At 37.3% G+C, this 21,511-nt stretch overlaps 1 protein-coding gene across 4 annotated transcripts in view; it reads right to left on the bottom strand.

Moving 5' to 3' along the window:
* The window catches only part of Oseg1 (intraflagellar transport protein Oseg1), a 540,669-nt gene that overhangs the window by 371,329 nt on the left and 147,829 nt on the right, over positions 1-21,511 (bottom strand). For all 4 annotated transcript variants that reach the window (XM_090387737.1, XM_090387735.1, XM_090387736.1 and 1 more), the window contains one exon: positions 7,445-7,583. In XM_090387737.1, the coding sequence (XP_090243863.1) occupies positions 7,445-7,583 (139 nt within the window). The remainder of the gene's footprint in view (positions 1-7,444; positions 7,584-21,511) is intronic.

The raw sequence follows: 21,511 nt of genomic DNA, 5'->3' as shown, positions 1-21,511 counted from the left end.
ATCAAGATGCTGCAGCATGACATAATATATGCCATCTGGCCCATCGTGTTGTTCTGATGGCCTGTAAAAGTTCACAATATTGCAGCGGCTGATTATATGGAAGTGACAGTGAGGTTCGAAAGTTGATAGGTCTCTGTTCATTTGCGGTTTTAATTTTCTGGAATTTTGGCGTGTAGTTTGATGCAACCGATATTTGAGCAAAGGTTTTGCCCAAGACATTGGCTATATCTAGAGGAGCAGAGAGTTCTTGCCCATTGCAGGATAGAATTGGGGAAGGAACAGCTGGAAACTTCACAGAAAGCTGCCTAATTTTTTTCCATATTAGTCTGGAGTCAGTGTTTCTATTGATAGTTGATGCGAACCTAGTCCAAGAATCTTTCTTGGCCTGCTTTTGAATGTAACGCGCCTTTGCCCTTAGTTTCTTGTAGCTAATTAGATTAGCTGTGGTTGGAGATCGACGGAATAAATTAAATGCTTTATTTTTTTCCTTCTTTGCTTTTGTGCACTCTTCGTTCCACCAGTAGTTGAAATGCCGTTGGGACGGGGGATAATGGAGTTGAGTACTTAGTTGCAACTAAAAGGAGGGATGTAATATAATCAGTAACTTCATCTCTGTTGAATAGTTTTTTTGTCAAGAGTGATTGCTGACTGAAATTTGGCCCAATTGGCTTTAGAGAATTTCCATTTCCTGCAGGGCTGTTGTAATTGTGGTTGTGTAGTCAACAGATTACAAACAATTGGAAAATGATCACTGCCCATGGGATCATCCAGAGTGGACCATTCAATAGCTGAAAACAGTATCAGGGAGCAAATCGATAGGTCAATGGCAGAAGTCTGTCCATTGGGTAACTGTATATGGGTGTGCGAGCCACTGTTAAGTAGAGTGAGGTTTTCTTTTTCCAGTAAAGTTTCAATCAGTCGGCCGCGTCTGTCTAATTTAGATGAACCCCATAAAGGGTGGTGGCCATTGAAATCCCCTAGCAGGCAGATAGGGAAGGGTAGCTGTAATAAAAGTTCTTTAAGATCATTATAAGAGTAAGTATGATTTGGTGGGAGATAAACTGAGACTAGAGTTAACGCAGTCTGAGTAATCAGACGCACAGCGACAGCTTCGATTTGGGTTTGGAGAGTGATTTGCCTAGCTGGAATCCTTGTACTAATTAAAATAGCTACACCACCACGAGCAGAATTGGATGTATTCCGATCTTATCTATAGACCGAGTAGTTTTTTATGGAAATGGAAATTTGAGTAGTTAAATAAGTTTCTTGCAGGCAGAAACCAACTGGAGAGTAGCGATTAATTAAGTAACGGATGTCATCAATGTTTCTATGAAAGACTCTGCAATTCCATTGCAAGATGTTAGGCATTACTTGAATTTAGAAGAAGAAGCTGTACCTGACGTGGCTGTCTTATGGCGTTCTGGCTTTGGTTTGTCTCTTTTTGGAAAGGAAGGGCGACCAGTGTCCATCTCTTCTTCTGCAAATATTTCCAGAATTGGATCTTCCTGTTTGGATGGGTACTCTGCCTCCATCGATGTGTCCCGAATAATCTTTTTTGAAGTCGAACTATCATTATTTGTAGTAGTGGCATTCACTGGCGGAGATTGAGATTTTGCTGGTATTGTGAGAGGCGTATTATTTGCTTGGTCTGAGTGCTTAACGGCACTGGACTGTTGCTGAGAGAGGACAGCCCGAGCCCAGTCAGAGATGGAAGTGTTTGAAGGAATAGTAACATTGGTTTGTGTGGCAGTGGTTCGATATTTTTTTGTAATATTGGCATAGGTACGGTTAGGTATACTGGGTGCAATTAATTTTCTTGCCTCTTGATAACTAACTCTGTTTTCAACTTTATATTTTACAATTTTTTTCTCTGTTTTCCACCTCTCACATGTCTTAGAGTAGGCAGGATGGTTGCCTTTGCAGTTGGGACATATTTCTTTTGCCAAACAATCACTTTGAATGTGATCAGAGGATCCACAGTTGGGACAAACTGGGTTCCCTCTGCATGTCATTTGAGAATGGCCATACTTTTGGTATTTATAACATCTCAATGGATTTGGTATGAAAGGACGAGTGCAGCAAAGTAGATATCCAGCTTTTACTGATGAGGGCAGGCTTGGACTGTTGAAGGTAAGAACGATATTTCTGGTAGGTGTGAGAATATTGTCTTTTTTTATCATTATTCTGTTTACAGCTATTACATTTTGTTCCTGAAGCTCTTCTTTAATTTCTTCCTCCATCACATTCATCAGGTCCCAACTAGATATTACACCCTTTGATGTATTTAGGGTTGCATGTGGAGTTACTTTCACTGGAATACCAGCAAAAGTTGTCTTTTTTATTAATTTCTCAGAGTGCCTGCTATTTAGAGTTTCAATAATTAAGTCCCCTGATTGCAGTCTCTTAACCGTTTTGGGAGACCCTATAATACTTTCCAGATGTTTTTGAATTAAAAAGGGGGATAGCTTACTGAGAGGCTGTTCAGATAGTGAGTGCATTATTAAGAATGCAGGTAAGTCTGTCGCCGAGGGATTGGTTTTCAACCTCTTTGCTTGCGGCAAATCATGGTCATTTTCTGTGTTTGGCCGACAGCTTGACGGCTCTAAAGTTGGAAACATATATTGTTCCATGTTGGCTCCTCTTAGCCCCTGGCAAATGGACTTTTCTGCCAAGGTTACTGGCCCCGCCACAGGGAGGCAGGAGCAGTGCCTGGTGTGACCAAGCGAAAAGTAGTAAGTGGTTAATAGTAAACTAGAAGAAATAAAGAAAGGTGCCTTTCCTTTCTTGCTCTGTACAAGTGTTTTTGTTACAAGAGCTGTTTTTAAATGAATAAATTTATTAACGTCAAGAACGTAAAATAGCTGTAAATCACTTTTGGGAAATCGCAGTAATAGCACAGAGAAATCGCTCAGTCACATTTGCTTGGCGCCCGGGGCCATCAACCATAGCCTGTAAACAAGGAGGAAAGGGATTGACTGAACTCACTGAACAAGAAGAGAAGACAATTAACAACCTGCATAATTACGTTCACAAAAACACAGCACCAATCCACCAAGCCAAGACAAATGGCACAACACTCAACCTCAACAAGGAGACCACACACACACACACACACACACACACACACACACACACACACACACACACACACACACACACACACACACACACACACACACACACACAGGCTCACAAAAGGAAAGGTCTGACCCTGGAGAAACAGATGATACATGTCATCGATACTACCTGCCCCTAAAAACAATCCAGAAAATTATCAGAAGCTAGTACAAAAATACCAACTGATAAAGATACTAGCTAATCAAAGAAAAACATAACTCTCATTGGGAATAAGGAAATGGCTATCTACCTGACTGCAAGAATATTTGCTGATGCCATCGAGGCAGTGTTAGGTGGGTCGAAAAACTGCTAGCTTGTGGGGGGGATACACAGACTAAAAGGTTAACAGTGGCCACAGGAAGAAGCAAAAGTGATTAGTATTAGAAGTATAGTAATGTAAAAATCCTCAAAATTCCAGTTATCTGTATTATCGCAAATGGAATAAGATCGAATTTACAACCTGTTTATAACAGATTGCACTAAGAGAAAAGCCCAAAAAACCAGAAAGTGCAAATTGTTTTTACTGTTTTATGGCAGTGACCTCCAGAAATGTGTTTTAGAAAAATATCACAAAGGCATTCAAAATTGATTCTTATAATGGAACATATAATAACGATGAAATTGTACTGCAATTTTCATTATAAAATTGACCTTTTAGAGAGATAAATAGCTTCATTATATAGCAAAAATTTCAATTTCCGAGGTCTTGGAATGAATTATCAAAATACAATGTATTATTGGGTTCACATTATGATATTTTCAAGGTACCTCTGTTTAATCCTATGAGATGAAAAACATGTTTCCCAGATTATTTTAAGTTTGCACTGACCGGTAAAATCTTACGTGAAGTCGGATTTCCATTAAGTCGAGTATTACGTAAGCCAAGGAATGCCTGTACTTGGATTTCAGGAAAGCTTTTGCCACTGTTACTCATGGAAATTCATGGAAGACTACTGTACAAATTGGAGAAGTATGGTATTAAGGGTAAGTTGCTACAATGGATAAAAGGGTGGTTGAGTGGGAAAAGAAAGAGTGGTTGAGTGGGAAAAGAAAGAGTGGTACTCAATGGACAATGCCCAGGGTTTGGTGTTGGGTCCACTGTTGTTTTGTATATTTATCAATGATATTGATGAAGGTATAGCAGGCTTAATATTGAAGTTTGCAGATGATACAAAGATTCGCAGGGTTGTCAATGACAGTAATGGCAGTGTGCTACTGCAACAAGATCTAGAAAAATTTGGGCTGAGAAGTGGCAACTGAAGTTTAACATTGACAAATGCAAAGTACTGCATATGGGTAGAAATAACCCCAGAGAAATGTACCAACTGTGTGATACTACACTTAGAGTGGTAGAAAATGAAAAAGATCTGTGAGTATTTATGCAGTCGATAGAAGTTTTCTGAGCAATGCAGACTGGCTGCCAGAGAAGGTCATGGATTATTGTCAATGATATACAGGAATTTTGCTAGTAGGGAAAAGGAGGTTATTATCCCTTTGTATAAAGCAATGGTCAAGCCACACTTGAGTACTGTGTACAGGTCTGGAGGCCTCATTTTAGGAAAGATGTATAGTTGCTTGAGCATGTACAGAGAAGAGCAACAAGATTGGTGAGGGAAACGAAGGGATCCTCTTACCAAGAAAGGCTTAAGTTCTGCAAACTGCAGCAGCAGCTGGAAACTAGACACCTGCAAGGTAATTTGATTAAGGTATATAAGGCTTTGAATGGGTTGAGCACACTGAATTCTGATGGGATCCTTCCGCTTGCTCACATTACAAACTTGAGGGGGCATAAATTCAAATTGATGAAAGACAGTTGTAGAATAGATGTGCTGAAATTTCCCTTTAGCAGTCGGGTGGTTAATTGATGGAAGAAACTTCCATCTGTCATCGTGGAAGTTGATAGCTTAAATAAATTCAAGGAGGAACTGAACAAACTTTTAGAGGGAATACAAGTGTGAAATTAAGTTGTTTTTTTTTTTTTTTTGGCTGATGCTACATAAGCTCATACACTTGCTTTCTTGCATCACACACCTCCATTACTGCTACTACTTTTTCCCTCATTTTGTTTATGAAACTCTGGTCAAAAAAGGAACTGGATGAAAAAAAAAATATATTTTTTTTTAACCAATTCCCTTCCTTTTTACAATTTGGTCACAAAGGAACTGGATGAAAAAAATAATTTTGATATCATACACTTGGATTTCAGGAAAGCTTTTGATACTGTTGCACATAACAGACTGTTGTACAAATTGGAGCAGTGTGGCATTAAGGGCAAGTTGCTGCTATGGATAAAGGGATGGTTGAATGGGAATCAATGGACATTGCTTTTCTTGGACTAATATTATTAGTGGAATCCTGCAGGGTTCTGCATTATACCCATTGTTGTTTTCTATATTTATTAATGATACTGATGAAGACTTAATATTCAAATTTGTAGATGATACAAAGGTTGATAGGGTGATTAATGACAATAATGACAGTATACTACTGCAACATGATCTAAAAAAGTTGGGCAGATGGGCTGAGAGGTGGCAACTGAAGTTTAACATTGACAAATGCAAAGTACTACATATGGGTAGCAGTAACCCCAGAGTGATGTACCAACTCAGGGTAGTGGAGAATGAATAAGACATGGGGGTAATTGTGCAGTAAAATATGAAGTTTTTTGCACAGTGCAGAGCAGCTTATGGGATCTTGTCAATGATATACAGGATTTTTGCTAGCATGGATAAGGAGGTGATTATTCCTTTGTATAAGGCAATGGTCTGGACACACCTTGAGTACTGCATACAAGCCTGGAGGCCTTATTTTAAGAAGGATGTAGAGCTAATAGAACAAGTACAGAGAAGGGAAATGAGATTAGTGAGGGAACAAAGGTTGCTCTTACCAAGAAAGGCTTAAGTTCTGCACACTGCAGCATCTGGAGACTAGGCACCTGTGAGGTTATCTGATTCAAAGCCATTCATGGCTTTGAATGGATTGAGCTCAATGCTGATGGAATACTTCCTCTTTCTCATATCACTCACTCACACTCACACACACACACACACAGGGATAGAAATTCAAATTGAGGAAAGACAGTTGCAGAATAATGTGTGGAAGTTCATCTATAGCCAGCAGGTGGTTGATTGCTAGAACAAAACTTCCATCTGTTGTTGTGAAATTTGATTGCTTAAATAAATTCAAGGAAGAACTAGATAAACTATTGGATGGAACAAATAGGTGAAATAGGAGTCGTCTTTTTCTTTTCTTTCAGTTTTTTTTTCTGGCTGATGTTGCATTAGCTTGCTTTTTGCCTCATTTGTCTCTGCTGCTAATGCTAATATTAGGTTTGATAATCTAAAGCTTAAACTTGTGATACAATCAGAAACTTAAACATAAGCTTATCATAACGTAAAACAATTACCTTGGCTTTCATAGTATGGTTCCAGCAAAGTCCCAATTTTAGTTCTTCACTTTTCAGAGTGCACTTTGTCCCATTTCAGACTTCATTTTGCTCATTATTCATCCCTGAAAATTTGATTACCCTACACATGCTGAATATATGGCGTGCTCAGTTATTTAATGAAAATATATTATAAATGCAGGTTTTTTGTGGATATGAGGTTTCAAATTGCTTTCCCATACGTAATAAAAATAAATTTGACAAATCTTACATAAAGGAAAGTAATCTGAAATATAAAATATTTCAAATTTTATACCTTTTCACATAATGATGGCAATGATTATAAAAGTGGCACTGTTAGTGATAATGTCGAAAATATTCATTTTCTATGCATTTCTTCTTAATAAAAATTTCATATTTAATCTGTGGCAATTAACTCTTAAATAAAAGGGACCATAAGTTTTTCCCAATGGATTATGCTCAACAGATGAAATTTAAAAACATAACTGAACAGTTGCATTAGTGAATATTTCATTATCATTCATGATTTTGAATTTTAAAATTTTTCTCAAAATTAAGTGCAGAGGTATTATTTGCATATAAAGCAGTCAAATTTGTTAAATTTATGTTATTTTCATTATGAAATTTTAATGAAGATACAATACATGCTAAATATTTATTAAAGAAACACAATCAAAATGAAGTGGCATGGTAACAAATTCACTATATATTTGTACTTTTTTTTTTATAATCCTACTCGTTCTTTCATATTTGGGAAGTGGTGTCAGTGTATTTGTATAATATCTTATTAAAATCCATATAATTCTGCTTCAATAATGCCCAAACAAATTTAACAGATCAACCAATCAATCAACCAATCAACAAAACCAACTAAACTGATCCATTGATTGACTGACTGACTGATTTAACATATTTAATTACCTTTTTCTTCTGTAATAAGATGCTGAATAATGACATCAGTCATGTTTTCTCTATATGCATATCTTTCTTTATAAAGACTATGGACAGTGGAAAATCCAAGTTCATAATATGCAACAGTACCATCCTGACATCCTACAGCCTATTAACAGTATATATAAAAAATATATGAATATTTGTTTTCATTAGTTAAGAAAACAAAATATCAATAACCAACTTTTTTAAAACAAAATTATTCAACCAAAAAAAAATATCAAATGAATTTAAATGAAAAAAATCAGAAAGAGCAGCTTACATTTTGATTGTTATTTAGAAAATGATGGCTCAATAAAGGGTAAACATATTTTTGAAAATAAACTTGATTCTATTTTTAAAATATTGAAAAATTAACATTTTCAGTAGTAGTAGAAGTGGCATATGATTCAAGAAAGCAAGTGTATGAGTTATGCAGCATCAGCCAAAAAAAAAAAAAAAAATCACACCATTCCCTCCAAATGCCTGTCCAGTTCCTCTTTAAATTTATTCAACCTATCAACTTCCACAACGACAGATGGAAGTTTGTTCCAGCAATTAACCACCCGCTGGCTAACGGCAAATTTCCGAACATCCATTTTACATCTGTCTTTTCTTAATTTGAATTTATGCCCCCTTAGGTTTGTAATCTAAACAAATGGAAGGATCCATCAGAATTCAGTGTGCTCAATCCATTCAAGGACTTATACACTTCAATCAGATCACCATGCAGGTGCCTAGTCTCCAGCCACTGCAATTTGCAGAACTTAAGCCTCTCTTGGTAAGAGAATCCCTTCATTCCCCTTGTTGCCCTTCTCTGTACACGCTCAAGCAAATCTACATCCTTCCTAAAATGAGACCTCCAGACCTGTACTGCGTACAGGTCTGGAGGTCTCATTTTAGGAAGGCAATGGTCAAGGCATGGCTTGACCATTGCCTTATAAAGAGTGACAATCACCTCCTTTTCCCTGCTAGCAAAATTCCTATATATCATTGACAAAACGGCATGACCTGCCCTGGCAGCCTGTCTGCATTGCTCAGAAAACTTCATATCTGACTGCACAATTAATCCTACGTCTTTTTCATTTTCTACCACCTTAAGTGTAGTACCACACAGTTGGTACATTTCTCTGGGGGTTACTTCTACCCATATGCAGTACTTCGCATTTGTCAAGGTTAAACTTCAGTTGCCACTTCTTAGCCCATCTTCCCAAATTATCTAGATCCTGTTGCAGTAGCACACTCCCATTAACAACCCTGCCAACTTTGTATCATCTGCAAACTTCGATACTAAGCCTGATATACCTTCATCAATATCATTGATAAATATGCAAAACAACAGTGGACCCAACACCGAACCCTGTGGGACTCCACTAGTAACATTAGTCCACGATGAGCAGCACCCATTGATTACCACCCTCTGTCTTCTCCCACTCAACCATCCTTTTATCCATTGTAGAAATTTACCCTTAATACCATTCTGCTGCAATTTGTACAATAGTCTTCCATGCGCAACAGTGTTAAAAGCTTTCCTGAAATCCAAATATATGATATCAAAATTATTTTTTGCATCCAGTTCCTTTGTAACCACATCATAATATCCTATCAAATTTGTCAGACAAGACTTTCCCTTAACAAACCCATGCTGTGTCTGAATTATTGCTGCAGTCTTATCTAGATGATCCTGCAATGCATCTTTAACCAGCGACTCCATTATTTTACCCGGAACAGAAGTTAAACTAACTGGTCTGTAATTACTCGTGTCACCCTTCGATCCCCCTTTGTTAATAATCAGAGCTGTAATACTCAATACGTTCTACGTTGATAATAATATTTGTAAAATAATAGGATGTGTTTACCTCTATATATTATGTAGAACACTTCTGTAATAGTCAATAAGAGTTTAAAAAATGAATTAGATAGTATGAATCAGAGCTGTAATATCAGAACGGAAGTGTTCTAGGTACTAGATTGAGGTAAACTCCTCTTATTATTTTACAAAGGTCCCCCTTTGTGAATAGGGGATACATTTGCACATCTCCAGTCCTTGGGGACCTCCCAAGTGTCCAAGGATGCTCTCATAATTATGGCTAAGGGTTTGCTTACTTCTTTTGCTGCCTCCTTTAATATAACTGGATAGATCCCATCCATCCCGGGTGCCTTTCTTGTGTTTATCTTCAACACTTTCTCCTCCACTTTACTCCCAGTTATTTCAAGATTCTGTAGCTTACTGCTAGAGTTGAATACACCTCTGGCATTCCCCTCGCTAAATAACTCCTCATGTGTGAATGTCGATGCAAAATATTCATTTAGTTTGTTAGCTACCTGAGCAGGATCATCAACAGTTGACTCATCAATATCAAGTGGACCAATCTGATTCATCCCCTTCCTTCTAGAGTTTACATAAGTAAAGAACTCTTTGCTGTTTTTCTTTGTATCCCTTGCCAAGGATTTCTCGTAATCTGCCTTCGCCTGCCTAACCTCCTTTGTAACTTGGTTGCATATCAACTTGTATCTATCATAGGCTTCTGTGTCATGTGTTAATTTATAAGCATCCCATGCATTTTTCTTCTCTGCCATATGCCTCATTAGTTCAGCTGATATCCATTTTGGCCTAAACCTTGAACAATATTTCTTAGTTGGTATGTAAAGCCTAGTAGCTTCCAAGGTAAGTTTTTTGAATGCTTCCCATTTTGAATTTGCTGTTGGTAACATCATCAGTTGGTCCCACTGTATAGAATTTAAATACTGTCTCAGTCCATCGTAGTCGCCTTTATGGAAGCAATAACCCTTCCCTTTACCCCTAATGGTAGTTACCTCTTTGAGTAAATCCCACTTCAGCACACTGTGATCACTGCCACCTAGTGGTTCATTTATCTGCAGATTCTTAATGCATGAAGAATCACTGCTGATAATCAAATCAAGAGTATTACTCCCTCTAGTTGCCTCCCGAACATGCTGATGTAGAAAACAATTATCCAATAAATCCACAAAAGCCCTGCTAGTGTGTAAGTAACCAGCCCCCAAATTCCAGTCAATATCTGGGAAATTAAAATCTCCCATTATAAGACTCTCTGATTTACTGGCCCACTCTATTTCCCTGTACAGTTTCTTATTATACTCATCAGAGTCATTAGGCCTATAGCACACTCCTACTCTCAATTTTGATCTCCCAATGCTTATGTCACACCAAACTGCCTCAACACTGCACTGTCCAGCGATGTCGACTGGCTTCACTTCCTTGGTTTTTATGTGTTTCTTAACTAATAGCATAACCCCTCCCCCCTTCCTATCCTGTCTATCCTTTCTGTAGACGTTGTACTCCCCAAATTCCAGTTCTGCATCCCTTATATCTGTGTGACACCACGTCTCTGATATCCCAACAATATCTGCCTTTGATGTTTTGAGCAATACTACCTCAAATTCATCAAATTTATTTACTAAACTCCTAGCATTGGTGTACACGCAAGTATACCTGCACCTGTTTCTATTCTTAGCTACCCTAACACAACCTATGTGTTTACTTGTACCGCAATGGCTCCCAGCAGTCTCTGAAATACCATGCATCTTGTTTTTCAGGCATCTGCTCATTCTAATAGAAGCAGTGCAAGAATCTCTTTCACCTCTGCCAGTGGCTACTGTCAATCTATTGGTCTTTGTCTCCCCCCAAGCTAGCAGTTTTCCGACCCACCTAACACTGCCTCGATAGCATCAGCAAATATTCTTGCACCCTTTCTATTTAAGTGTATCCCGTCCCTGTAGAAGCAATCTCTCCTGTTAACAAGTACAGTCCAGGCTGAAAAAAATTTTACCCCTTGAGCCTTGCACAATCTTTCCAGGGCCGAATTGATCGACAAGGCTCTCATCATATACTCCCTCCTATCGTGTCTGGGCAGAATTGCAGACACTTTCAAATTCAACCCTAATTCTCGGCTTTTGTTCAACAGTGACCTGTACTTGTTAAGTAATTCTGCCGGTCTCCTACTCTTAATATCATTAGTGCCAACGTGTACAACTATATCACCTTTTGTGCCCTTAAAAGATGATATTCGCTCTACAACGTCAATGTTCGCTCTACAACGTCAAACATTAAATCAAAATAATCTATAGCCTTCTGTACAACTTGATCAAAAACAAATAGGATGCATCATATACCACCAGCAATCTTGTTTTCTTGAAGGACTGCAAAGGAAATAATCTACTGCTTTGTCTTGCAAGATGACTAGCACTGTCTCTGACAGGCCCTAATGTTTACAGGAAAAATAACTGTGTGAAGACATCTGAAAAATAACTATGTGACTGTCAGATATTATTCAAGGAATTTTTCTGATTAAACATAAAATAAAAATAACCAAATCCTTGATAATCATATAGGATTATCAAGGATTTTGTGGTGATTAGATACAATCACAAACTTAAACATTAAATTATCAAAATATAAAATAAAACCAATTATTTTAGTAAATATGTGTATAGAAATGTATTTTAATTTAAAAACTAAAACAAGAACAACCAACATGAAAATGCTTGATAACAATATTCTTTTCTATGATCAAGACTAGAAACTTAACCTTGGACTTCCTATAATGTCCATTTCTTTTAAAGGTCAGGAATAAAATACAAAAAATATCAACAATACCAACAAGACATCAAAAACCAAAGAAACAAGTTTAGGGTTTTCAGAAATGGAAAAAATAGAGTGAATGGAAGAAAATTCTTCAAAGTGAAAGCTCTGAAATGCCAGTGATGTCTATCACAAACTAAAATAAAATTTTGTGAGAGTAAATTGAATAAAATGAAGATTGTCTAAAGAATAATAAATGAAACTACTTTAAAAAGAACAGGAACTGCGATTTCTACAGGGTCAACAACTGTTTGGAAGAAAAGTAATGCCGAAAGCGAAAGAGAAACCGAGTTTTTTAAATGCAGAGGAAACAGTAATTGTAATGTGCTTTATGCCAATAGAGACTTGGAGTTAGGGTAATCCCCAAGATCTTGCATAGAAATCTTCATCGAACATAAGCATAGGAGCACAAGAATCCTTTTTTGCGAGATATAGGACAGGACTGCATTTTAGAAGGATTGAAATTAAGTTGTCTTTGCCCCACTGGAGAATTACCTGGAGATCGGCATTTAAGGAATTGGTAGCAGATATTCAAGACGTTGAAGCTGATTGAGCAGGGCAAGGTTTCTCAAACTGGAAGGTGGAATGCAATGTGCTATCGTCAGAAAAACTTTGGATAGGATTTTCAGTCAATGGAAGGAGGTCATTAATATGCAATAGGAAAAGAGTGGAACTGAACCTTGTGGAATACCAGCGTTACTGGAAAAGTTAGAAGACAGAGGGCCGTCTACCATCACCCTCAGTGAGCGGTCAGAGAGAAAACTGGATACTCAATTACAAAGAACAGCTGGCAAACCATAGGATGGAAGCTTATTTAGAAGACCTTTATACCAAACACGATTGAAAGCCGTTGAAATGTCAAGAGCAATGGCTTGAGTTTCAACAAACTTTTCCACTGAATCTGTCCATAGATGGGTAATATAAGCCAGAATATCACCAGTGGACCAACACTGACAGAATTCATACTGGTGATCGTTGATTAGATGAAAGATTTCCAGATAGAGAGTTCACAGTTAATTGATTTCTCCATTACTTTGGAAAGAGTAGAAGGAAACGCAATGGGATGATAATCGGATGGAAGGGTAGGAAATCGGATAGGAACTGGCTGGATATGAGCAAATTTCCAAGCAGAAGTAAAAACACCTTTGGAATAAGAAAGTGAACCAAGACGACACAAAACAGGAATAAGTTCAGGGGCACAGGTTTTGAAAACAAGTAGAGAAATAACATCGGGACCTGGAGCTTTCTTAGCATCCGATTCATCAAAATCCTTTTTGACGAAAGATCGCAGGAGACATTGAATGGAGTGTACTAGGAATGGTTTGAGGTGATTTATCAAGATCATCAACACGTGAGTTGAAAGAAAAACAGGATGTTGGCAGGTCAGCTTTATCTTTGGCTGATGTGGCAACAGAACCATCTGGTTTTGACAGAGGTGGGAACAGAGATGGGCAAAAATTGCGGCCAATAGACAAGAAGCAAGTTTTTTACTCTTAGGCTGTTATAAATCTGGTTTGGACTGAATAATCACTACTTTACAAAGTATAAATAATACTTAATAATAATTTTTATTATTACGCAATGTCGCTTATAAAAAAAGTGGTACCGGAAATATTTTATAATAAAAATTCAGAAATATTATACGATTTCAGAGAATATAGGCTTAGTGGTTCGCATTAAAAATATAATGTTGAAAGGGATTCGCGATAAAAAATATTATGTTGAAAGGGGTTCGGGAGACAAAAAAGGTTGGGAACCACTGGACTAGAGAATATGCAGTAAAACAGTAGAAGCTGAAGGGCACAAAATATGAACAGCACAAGAACTAAAATATAGTTGCCACTTGGAATAAAAAGAGATTACATTTAATTAGAAGGGTTTTTTTTTTTTTTTTTTTTTGTTTGTTTGCTACTTTATCACTATTGGGAAGAATTTCTGAACAACATCAGAAAAAAATGACTTTGGGCATCAAGAAACATAACATGAAAGATTTCTTGTAACCAATAAACATGAATCTTCCATCAAACTGAATATTAGAAAAAAGGCCTTGATTTGGGAAACCTGATATGAAAATTTCTATGCACTGCACACCTATGCCCTGCTACTAGGTATTAGACCTGCACCCAACAAACACCTGGACCTAGTCTGCACTGTTTGTATCTACAACCATAAAAAATTAAAAATAAAAATTAAACTAACAACATGATGCCCACATCAAATGAGTATTACAAAAAAGCCCATGGCTGTTGGGAAATACAGATAAAGGATTTCTTGTAACGACCAACAAACAAGTGTCATACATCAAACAAATATTAGAAAAGAGGGGTTTCATGTTTGTCAGTCAGTAAAAGAAATCTTTCATGATATTTCTGAACAATGCACATGCATGATCAGCATAACTCATAGGAAGATTATGTTCTATGACAAAAGATGCATAAAAACACATTCGGTACATATGACATCTTCAATAAGAAGTGTAACATCAGTTTTTGTATTTCCTTTCTATGCACTGCGCACCTATGCACCTATGTCTGGCATAGGTATTAGACCTGCACCCAACCAACACCTGAATCTGGTCTGCACTGTCTGCATCCACAACCATAAAAAATTAAATATAAAAATAAAAATAATAATAATTATGCACAAGAAAATCTGTATTAAAATTTCAACGTCAGTAATAATACAATAATTAGGGTTGGATTAAAATAAATCAATCAATAATAGTAATATTTTATTATGTTGTATATAATAAAATATTACTATTATTGATTGATATAACAATAATACAATAACAAAAAATAAATAACATAAAAAAATAGTGAAACACATTCATAATATAATTAATTTTATAAATCTTAGGTAAGTTGTGTAGAAACAGAACAGTTTCCAGCTTCAATTATATTCTTCTTCCTTATAAATACAGATGCCAAAAGCTCCTTCACTTGCTGCACTGGCACTGTGGGCCGGGATGGAAAGAAATAAATCCCTCTTGTTTTTCTACTTCACAAACACTGGAAAAATTGTATAACTTAAAATGTTACCTCTATATCGACCCAGATAATATTTACAATTTATGCATATTGCTTAATCAGCCAAAACATACACCCAGAATACACTAGAGTGGTGGGGGGATAGTCACACACACATCTCCTCCAATGTCTAGCCTTTTAATTATTTTATATCTTCATATATAGTGGTGGATTCCAGTTATTTGGGCCACCGTTTTGGGGTAAATCTTAAAAAAACAGAACCCAATCAAAAAAAATAGCCAGGGTTTACTTTGCTTAATTGGGACAATATGCTGTTTAATCGGGGCAGGAGACCGCAGCACTGGAGATTATCCTACGATTGTCTATGACCGTACCACGTAGTTCAGTCGGATTTCTGGAGGTCACAACCATAAAACAATTAGCAGTCACCTGTTTATTGAGCTTTTCTGTTGGTGCAGTCTATCATAAACGGATAGTAAACTCAATCTTATTGAATTTGTGATAATACCGACAGCTGGAATTCTGTGGGTTATTATGGTGAAATGTGTTTACACTTCCATGGAATCTTCAATCATATAAAAAAATTAATTTTCGAATCTTCTCTTCATTCCTATTTTTAAAGCTTCATAACTTGTTACTCTGTTCTTACTTGCGCATATCATGGTACTTGCAATTTGTGTGTGCCATGTTTTTTGTTATTGATTGCTTATCTTTTTACTATTTTAAATTTTAACCCCCACCCACAAATGTCAGTGAATAGAAATGTCAATTAGTTAATATGTACATATTACAGTACATATTAATAATTCCGATTATCATGTATATTCTTCTGATTATCAGGTATCATTTAATTTTTTAATTAGTAAAGTAATAAAGGGTAAATTTGTGCTTAATATACCTTTACTTTTATAGCCTATGGATAATATTCCTCCTATTTTCGCTAATTAGAATTGCTGTTTAATAGAATTAAAATTCAATTCATAAATATAATCACAATGACCGGCACTTACTACACATCGTATAGTGAATGGTACTTTACTATGGCGAATCCATCGTAAAGTGATTTGATTGTACATTGAACCAATTATAAAGCGTCGGTCCATTGTATTTTTAACTATTTATGTGAAACTTTAGATAATTGGACAGCCGCTTAATTGGGTCAAAATGCACTAGTCCCGATGTGTCCCAAATGACCGGAATCGACTACCTTCTTTATATCCTGTGACCAGATGCGCCATGGCCTAAGTTTCCCTTCGCCATAAAAATTTTAATAAAGACTAAAAAATGAAAATGTAGACTATTTTCTATGCATGACAACACAGTACTTAAATTATACAGTAATTCTGATTTTACCATGATAAACAATAAGTTAGTGTATGTCTGGCAGTATGATATATCAAGGAAGAAAGAGTGGGGGCTTAAAAAATAATAAAAAAAATAATAAAAAAAAGAAACTTTTAATGACGTTCTTTCAGTTTTGCTGAAAGATTTAATTTTTAGGGTCAATTCAATTTCTAAATATGAAGCACTGAGTGCAAAGCTCATAATCAGAAGCAATACGATATAATAACATAATATGTCTGGCAGTATGATATATCAAGGAAGAAAGGGGGGGGAACTTAAAAAATAATAATTTTAAATCTAGTAGATAATCATACTTTTATGCAAATATACACAATATATAAATATCTGTACATATATATATATATATATATATATATATTTTTTTGTATAGTTTGCCATGACTTAATTGATGACAATGTGGACTTTGAAATCGGCTGATAGCACGGACTTGAACACTTTAACCTGGACTGTGGACTGTTTTCTATATTTTTGTATTTATTTTTAGCATTAGCATCAGTTGAGGCATATGATGCAAGAAAGAAAGCTTATACAGCATCAGCAAAAAACAAAAAAAAAAAAACCTTCCCATTTCACCCATCCGTCACTCCAGATGATTCTCTATTTCAGCCTTAAATTTATTTAAGCTATTAACTTCCACAACAACAGATGGAAGTCTGTTCCACCGATCAACTACCCATTGGCTAAAGGCAAACTTCTGCACATCTATTCTAGAACTGTCTTTTATTAATTTTAATCTATACCCCCTCTGGTTCTTAGTCTGTGCAAGCGGAAGTATACTATCGGCATTGAGCCTGCTCAAACCATTCAAGACCTTATATACCTCGATCAGATCACCTCACAATTGCCTAGTCTCCAGATGCTGCAACTTGCAGACCTTAAGCCTTACTTCATAAGCGCACCCCTTTGTTTCTCGCACCAATCTTGTAGCCCTTCTCTGTACTCGTTCTATCAACTCTACATTCTTCTTAAAATGAGGCCTGTATACAGTACTCAAGGAGTGGCTTGACCATTGCCTTATACAAAGGGATAATTACCACCTTGTCTCTGCTAGCAAAATTCTTATATGTCACCGCCAAAACTCCATGACCTGCTCTGGCAGCCTGTTTGCACTGCTCAGAGAACTTCATATCTGACTGAAAAATCACCCCCAGGTCTTTTTCATTCTTCACCTCCTTGAGTGCAGTTCAAGAGTTTGTATGTTTCTCTTAGGTTACTGCTACCCATACGCAATACTTTGAATTTGTCAATGTTAAACTTCATTTGCCACTTCTCAGCCCATCTGCCTAACTCTTCCAGATCCTGTTGCAGTAGCATACTGTAATCAGTGTCATTAACAACCCTGCCAACCTTTGTATCATCTGTAAACTTCACCACTAAGTCTGATATACCTTCATCAATATCATTGATAAATATACAAAACAACAGTGGACCCAACACCGAACCCTGTGGGACTCCACTAATAACATTAGTCCACGAAGAGCAGCACCCAATGATCACCACCCTCTGTCTTCTCCCACTCAACCATCCCTTTATCCATTGCAGTAACTTGCCCTTAATGCCATACCACTCCAATTTATACAGCAGTCTTCCATGTGCAACAGTAACGAAAGCTTTCCTGAAATCCAAGTATATGATATTAAAATTATTTTTAGCATCCAGTTCCTTTGTGACACATCGTAGTATCCAATCAAATTGGTCAGACAAGACTTCCCCATAACAAACCCATGCTGTGTCTGAACTATTGTTGCAGTCTTGTCTAAGTGATCCAGTATCACCTCTTTAACCAGTGACTCGATTATTTTCCCTGGAACAGAAGTTAAACTAACAGGTCTATAATTAGTGTCACCCTTTGAACCACCCTTAGTGAATTGGGGATACATTTGCACATCTCCAGTCCTTGGGGACCTCTCCTGACCATAAGGATGCCGTCATAATTATAACTAAGAGTTTGCTTACTTCCCTTGCTGTTTCTTTCGTTTCAAAAAAGGCACCTGGGGCAGATAGATTCCATCTGCCCCAGGTGCCTTTTTTGTTTTAACTTCAACAATTTCTGCTCCACTTTGCTCTCAGTTGTCACAAAATCACTTAGCTCCCTGTTAGAGTTTGATAAACGTCTGGCATTCCCCTCCTTGAATAACTCCTCATGTTATTCAAGGAGGGGAATGTAGATCCAAAATACTCATCCAGTTTATCAACTTCTTGAACCATCTATGTTAAGTGGACCAATCTGATTCATCCCCTTCCTTCTAGAGTTTACATAAGTAAAGAACTCTTTGCTGTTTTTCTTTGCATCCTTTACCAAAGATTTCTCGTAATCTGCCTTCGCCTGCCTAAACTCCTTTGTGACCTGATTACAGACTAGCTTATATCTGCCATAGGCTTCTGAGTCGCTTGATAATTTATATGCATCCCACGCGTTTTTCTTCTCTGCTACGAGGCTCATTAATTCATCTGACATCCATTTAGGCCTGAACCTTGAACAGTATTTCTTAGTTGGTATGAAAAGGCTAGTAGATTCCAAGAGTAAGTCCCTGAAGGCTTCCCATTTATAATTCACCATTGATAACATCATCAGTTGATCCCACTCTACAGAATTTAAAAAATGTCTGAGACCTCTGTAGTCACCTTTATGAAATCAAAAACCCTTCCCTTTGCCCTTGATCATAGTTACATCTTTAAGTAAATCCCACATCCGTACACTGTGATCAGATAAAGGAATCACTGTCACCTAGTGATTCCTTTATCTGCAAATTCCTAATGCATGCGTCACTGCTGATAATTAGATCAGGGGTATTACTCCCTCTGGTTGCCCCTTGAACATATTGCTGTAGAAAACAATCCTCTAATAAATTCACAAAAGTCTTGCTAGCGTGCGAGTGACCAACCGACAGAATATAGTCAATGTGTGGAAAGTTAAAATCCCCCATTACAAGACATTCTGATTTACTGGCCCATTCTATTTCTCTGCACAACTGGTCATTGTACTCATAGCGTCATTAGGCTTATAACATACTCCTACTCTCATTTTCCCTTTCCCAGTGTTTATGTCACACCAAACAGACTCAACATTCCACTGTCCACCCATGGTAACTGGATGCATTTCCTTAGATTTTGTGTGTTTCTTAACTAACAGCATAACCCCCTCCTCCCTTCCTACCCTGTCTGTCTGTCTTTTCTGTATACATTGTACTCCCCAAATTCCAATTCTGCACTGCTTATATCTGTGTAACACCATGTCTCTGTTATCCCAACAATATCTGCCTTTGATGTCTTAATCAGCACTTCAAATTCATCAAATTTTATTTACTATATTTCTAGCATTTGTGTACATGCACTTGTTCTTACTCTTAGTTATACTAACACAGCCCATGTATTTACTTGGGCTGTGTTAGTATAACTAAGAGTGCTGGGAGTCATCACGTGACTCCCAGCAGTTCTTGAAATCCCCAGCAACTTGCTCTCTAGGCCTGCTGCTCATTATAATAGCATTTCAAGAATCTCTTTCACTTCTGCCTGTGGGTACCGTTAATCTTTTGGTCTGTGAATTCCCCAAAACTAGCAGTTTTCCGACCCACTGCCTCAGTAGCATCAGCAAATATTCTTGCACCCTTTCTATTTAAGCGTATCCCATCCCTGTAGAAGTAGTCTCTCCTGTTAACAAGCACAGACAACGCTGAAAAAATTTCTACCCCGTGAGCTTTGCACAATCTCTCCAGGACCGAATTGACTGACAAGGCCCTCATCGTATACTCCCTGCTATCGTGTCTGGGCAGAATTGCAGACACTTTCAAATTTAACTCTAACATGACTTTTTTTAAGCATTGACCTGTACTTGTTAACTAATTCTGCCGTTCTCCTACTCTTAATATCACTAATGCCTACGTGTACATCACCTTCTGTGCCCTTAAAAGATGAAATCTGCTGTACAAAACCAAGTTTTGCCCCTGGCAGACATACTCTGATCCTGTTCCACCTATCCTTTTTGCATACTATATTTTCCCTCTCCCTGACAATAGTCACGACAATAACTAGTTCCTGTGGGACCAGCACATTCTGCCTTGGAAATTGCTGCTGTGTTGCCTGATGCACAGGAGTGAATTCTGGTGTTGAGTTTGACAGCTGAGAGCTTGATGGACCCTCTTATTAATTTCCTCGAGGAAATCTACCCTACACCACAAACTCTCATAGACGCCCATCAGAACGCTGAGTTGGTGCCTAATTTCTTCACAGTCTCTGCACTTAGCACACAAAGACATCCTCCTTAGCTAGAATAGGATCATGTCCTGTTCTAGACAGGTCTACAAACATTTCGCATTTCGCACATTGTTTTAGACTGTGATGCATTTAAGAATCGCCCCCTTCAGTTCTCCCGTGAGCCACAGCACTCTGGCTATTCTGTGCTCACTGGTTTGCTGCTCTAGACTGGATCATGATTTCATTTAAGTATAATTTAATTAACAATGAAATTTAATAAGATTAATAAATTTTATTGATAATACTATACTAATCTAACAGATTTCTAATACACTGCTACGTATTTCACTATCTAGTTTTACGTTAAACCTTACAGTATTCTGTATCGTATAACAATGGTGGCAAGTTACAAACATAAAAGCTATAGACACTAAGTATCAACTTTCAAAATCACAAAAAATTCCAAGGTGCCTCCGTAGCCAGGTGGTAAGGAGCAGCAGTGCGTAGCACACGCTTCTTGATTAGACCAGGGTTCGAGCCCATCACCACAAAATACGGAGGATGCGGAAAGGTCAGGGAATGACCACCGCATATCCCGGAGCAATATGGCCTTAGTTGCTAATGCTCCTAAAAAAACCAAATAAACAAACAAACAAACAAACAAAAAATTGCACACAAGCCATAACCATTGTATATATATTGGGGAAAGGTGGAATTAGGGGAGGAAGTTACTATGATGAATAAAGCAAAAGTTAAAAAGAGTTAGGGAGATAGAGAATAATTATAAACAGCAGTGCTCTTCATGGACTAATGTTATGAGTGTAGTATGCCATCTCATAACATTAATCCAGGGTTCAGTTATGGGCACTCCTTAATTTAATTTAA

Source organism: Mastigoproctus giganteus, chromosome 13, assembly GCF_048544385.1.
Source record: "Mastigoproctus giganteus isolate SK-2022 chromosome 13, ASM4854438v1, whole genome shotgun sequence".
Lineage (NCBI taxonomy): Eukaryota > Metazoa > Arthropoda > Arachnida > Uropygi > Thelyphonidae > Mastigoproctus > Mastigoproctus giganteus.
The sequence above is the reverse complement of the archived record's forward strand: the minus strand, read 5'-3'. Positions and strand labels throughout refer to the sequence as shown.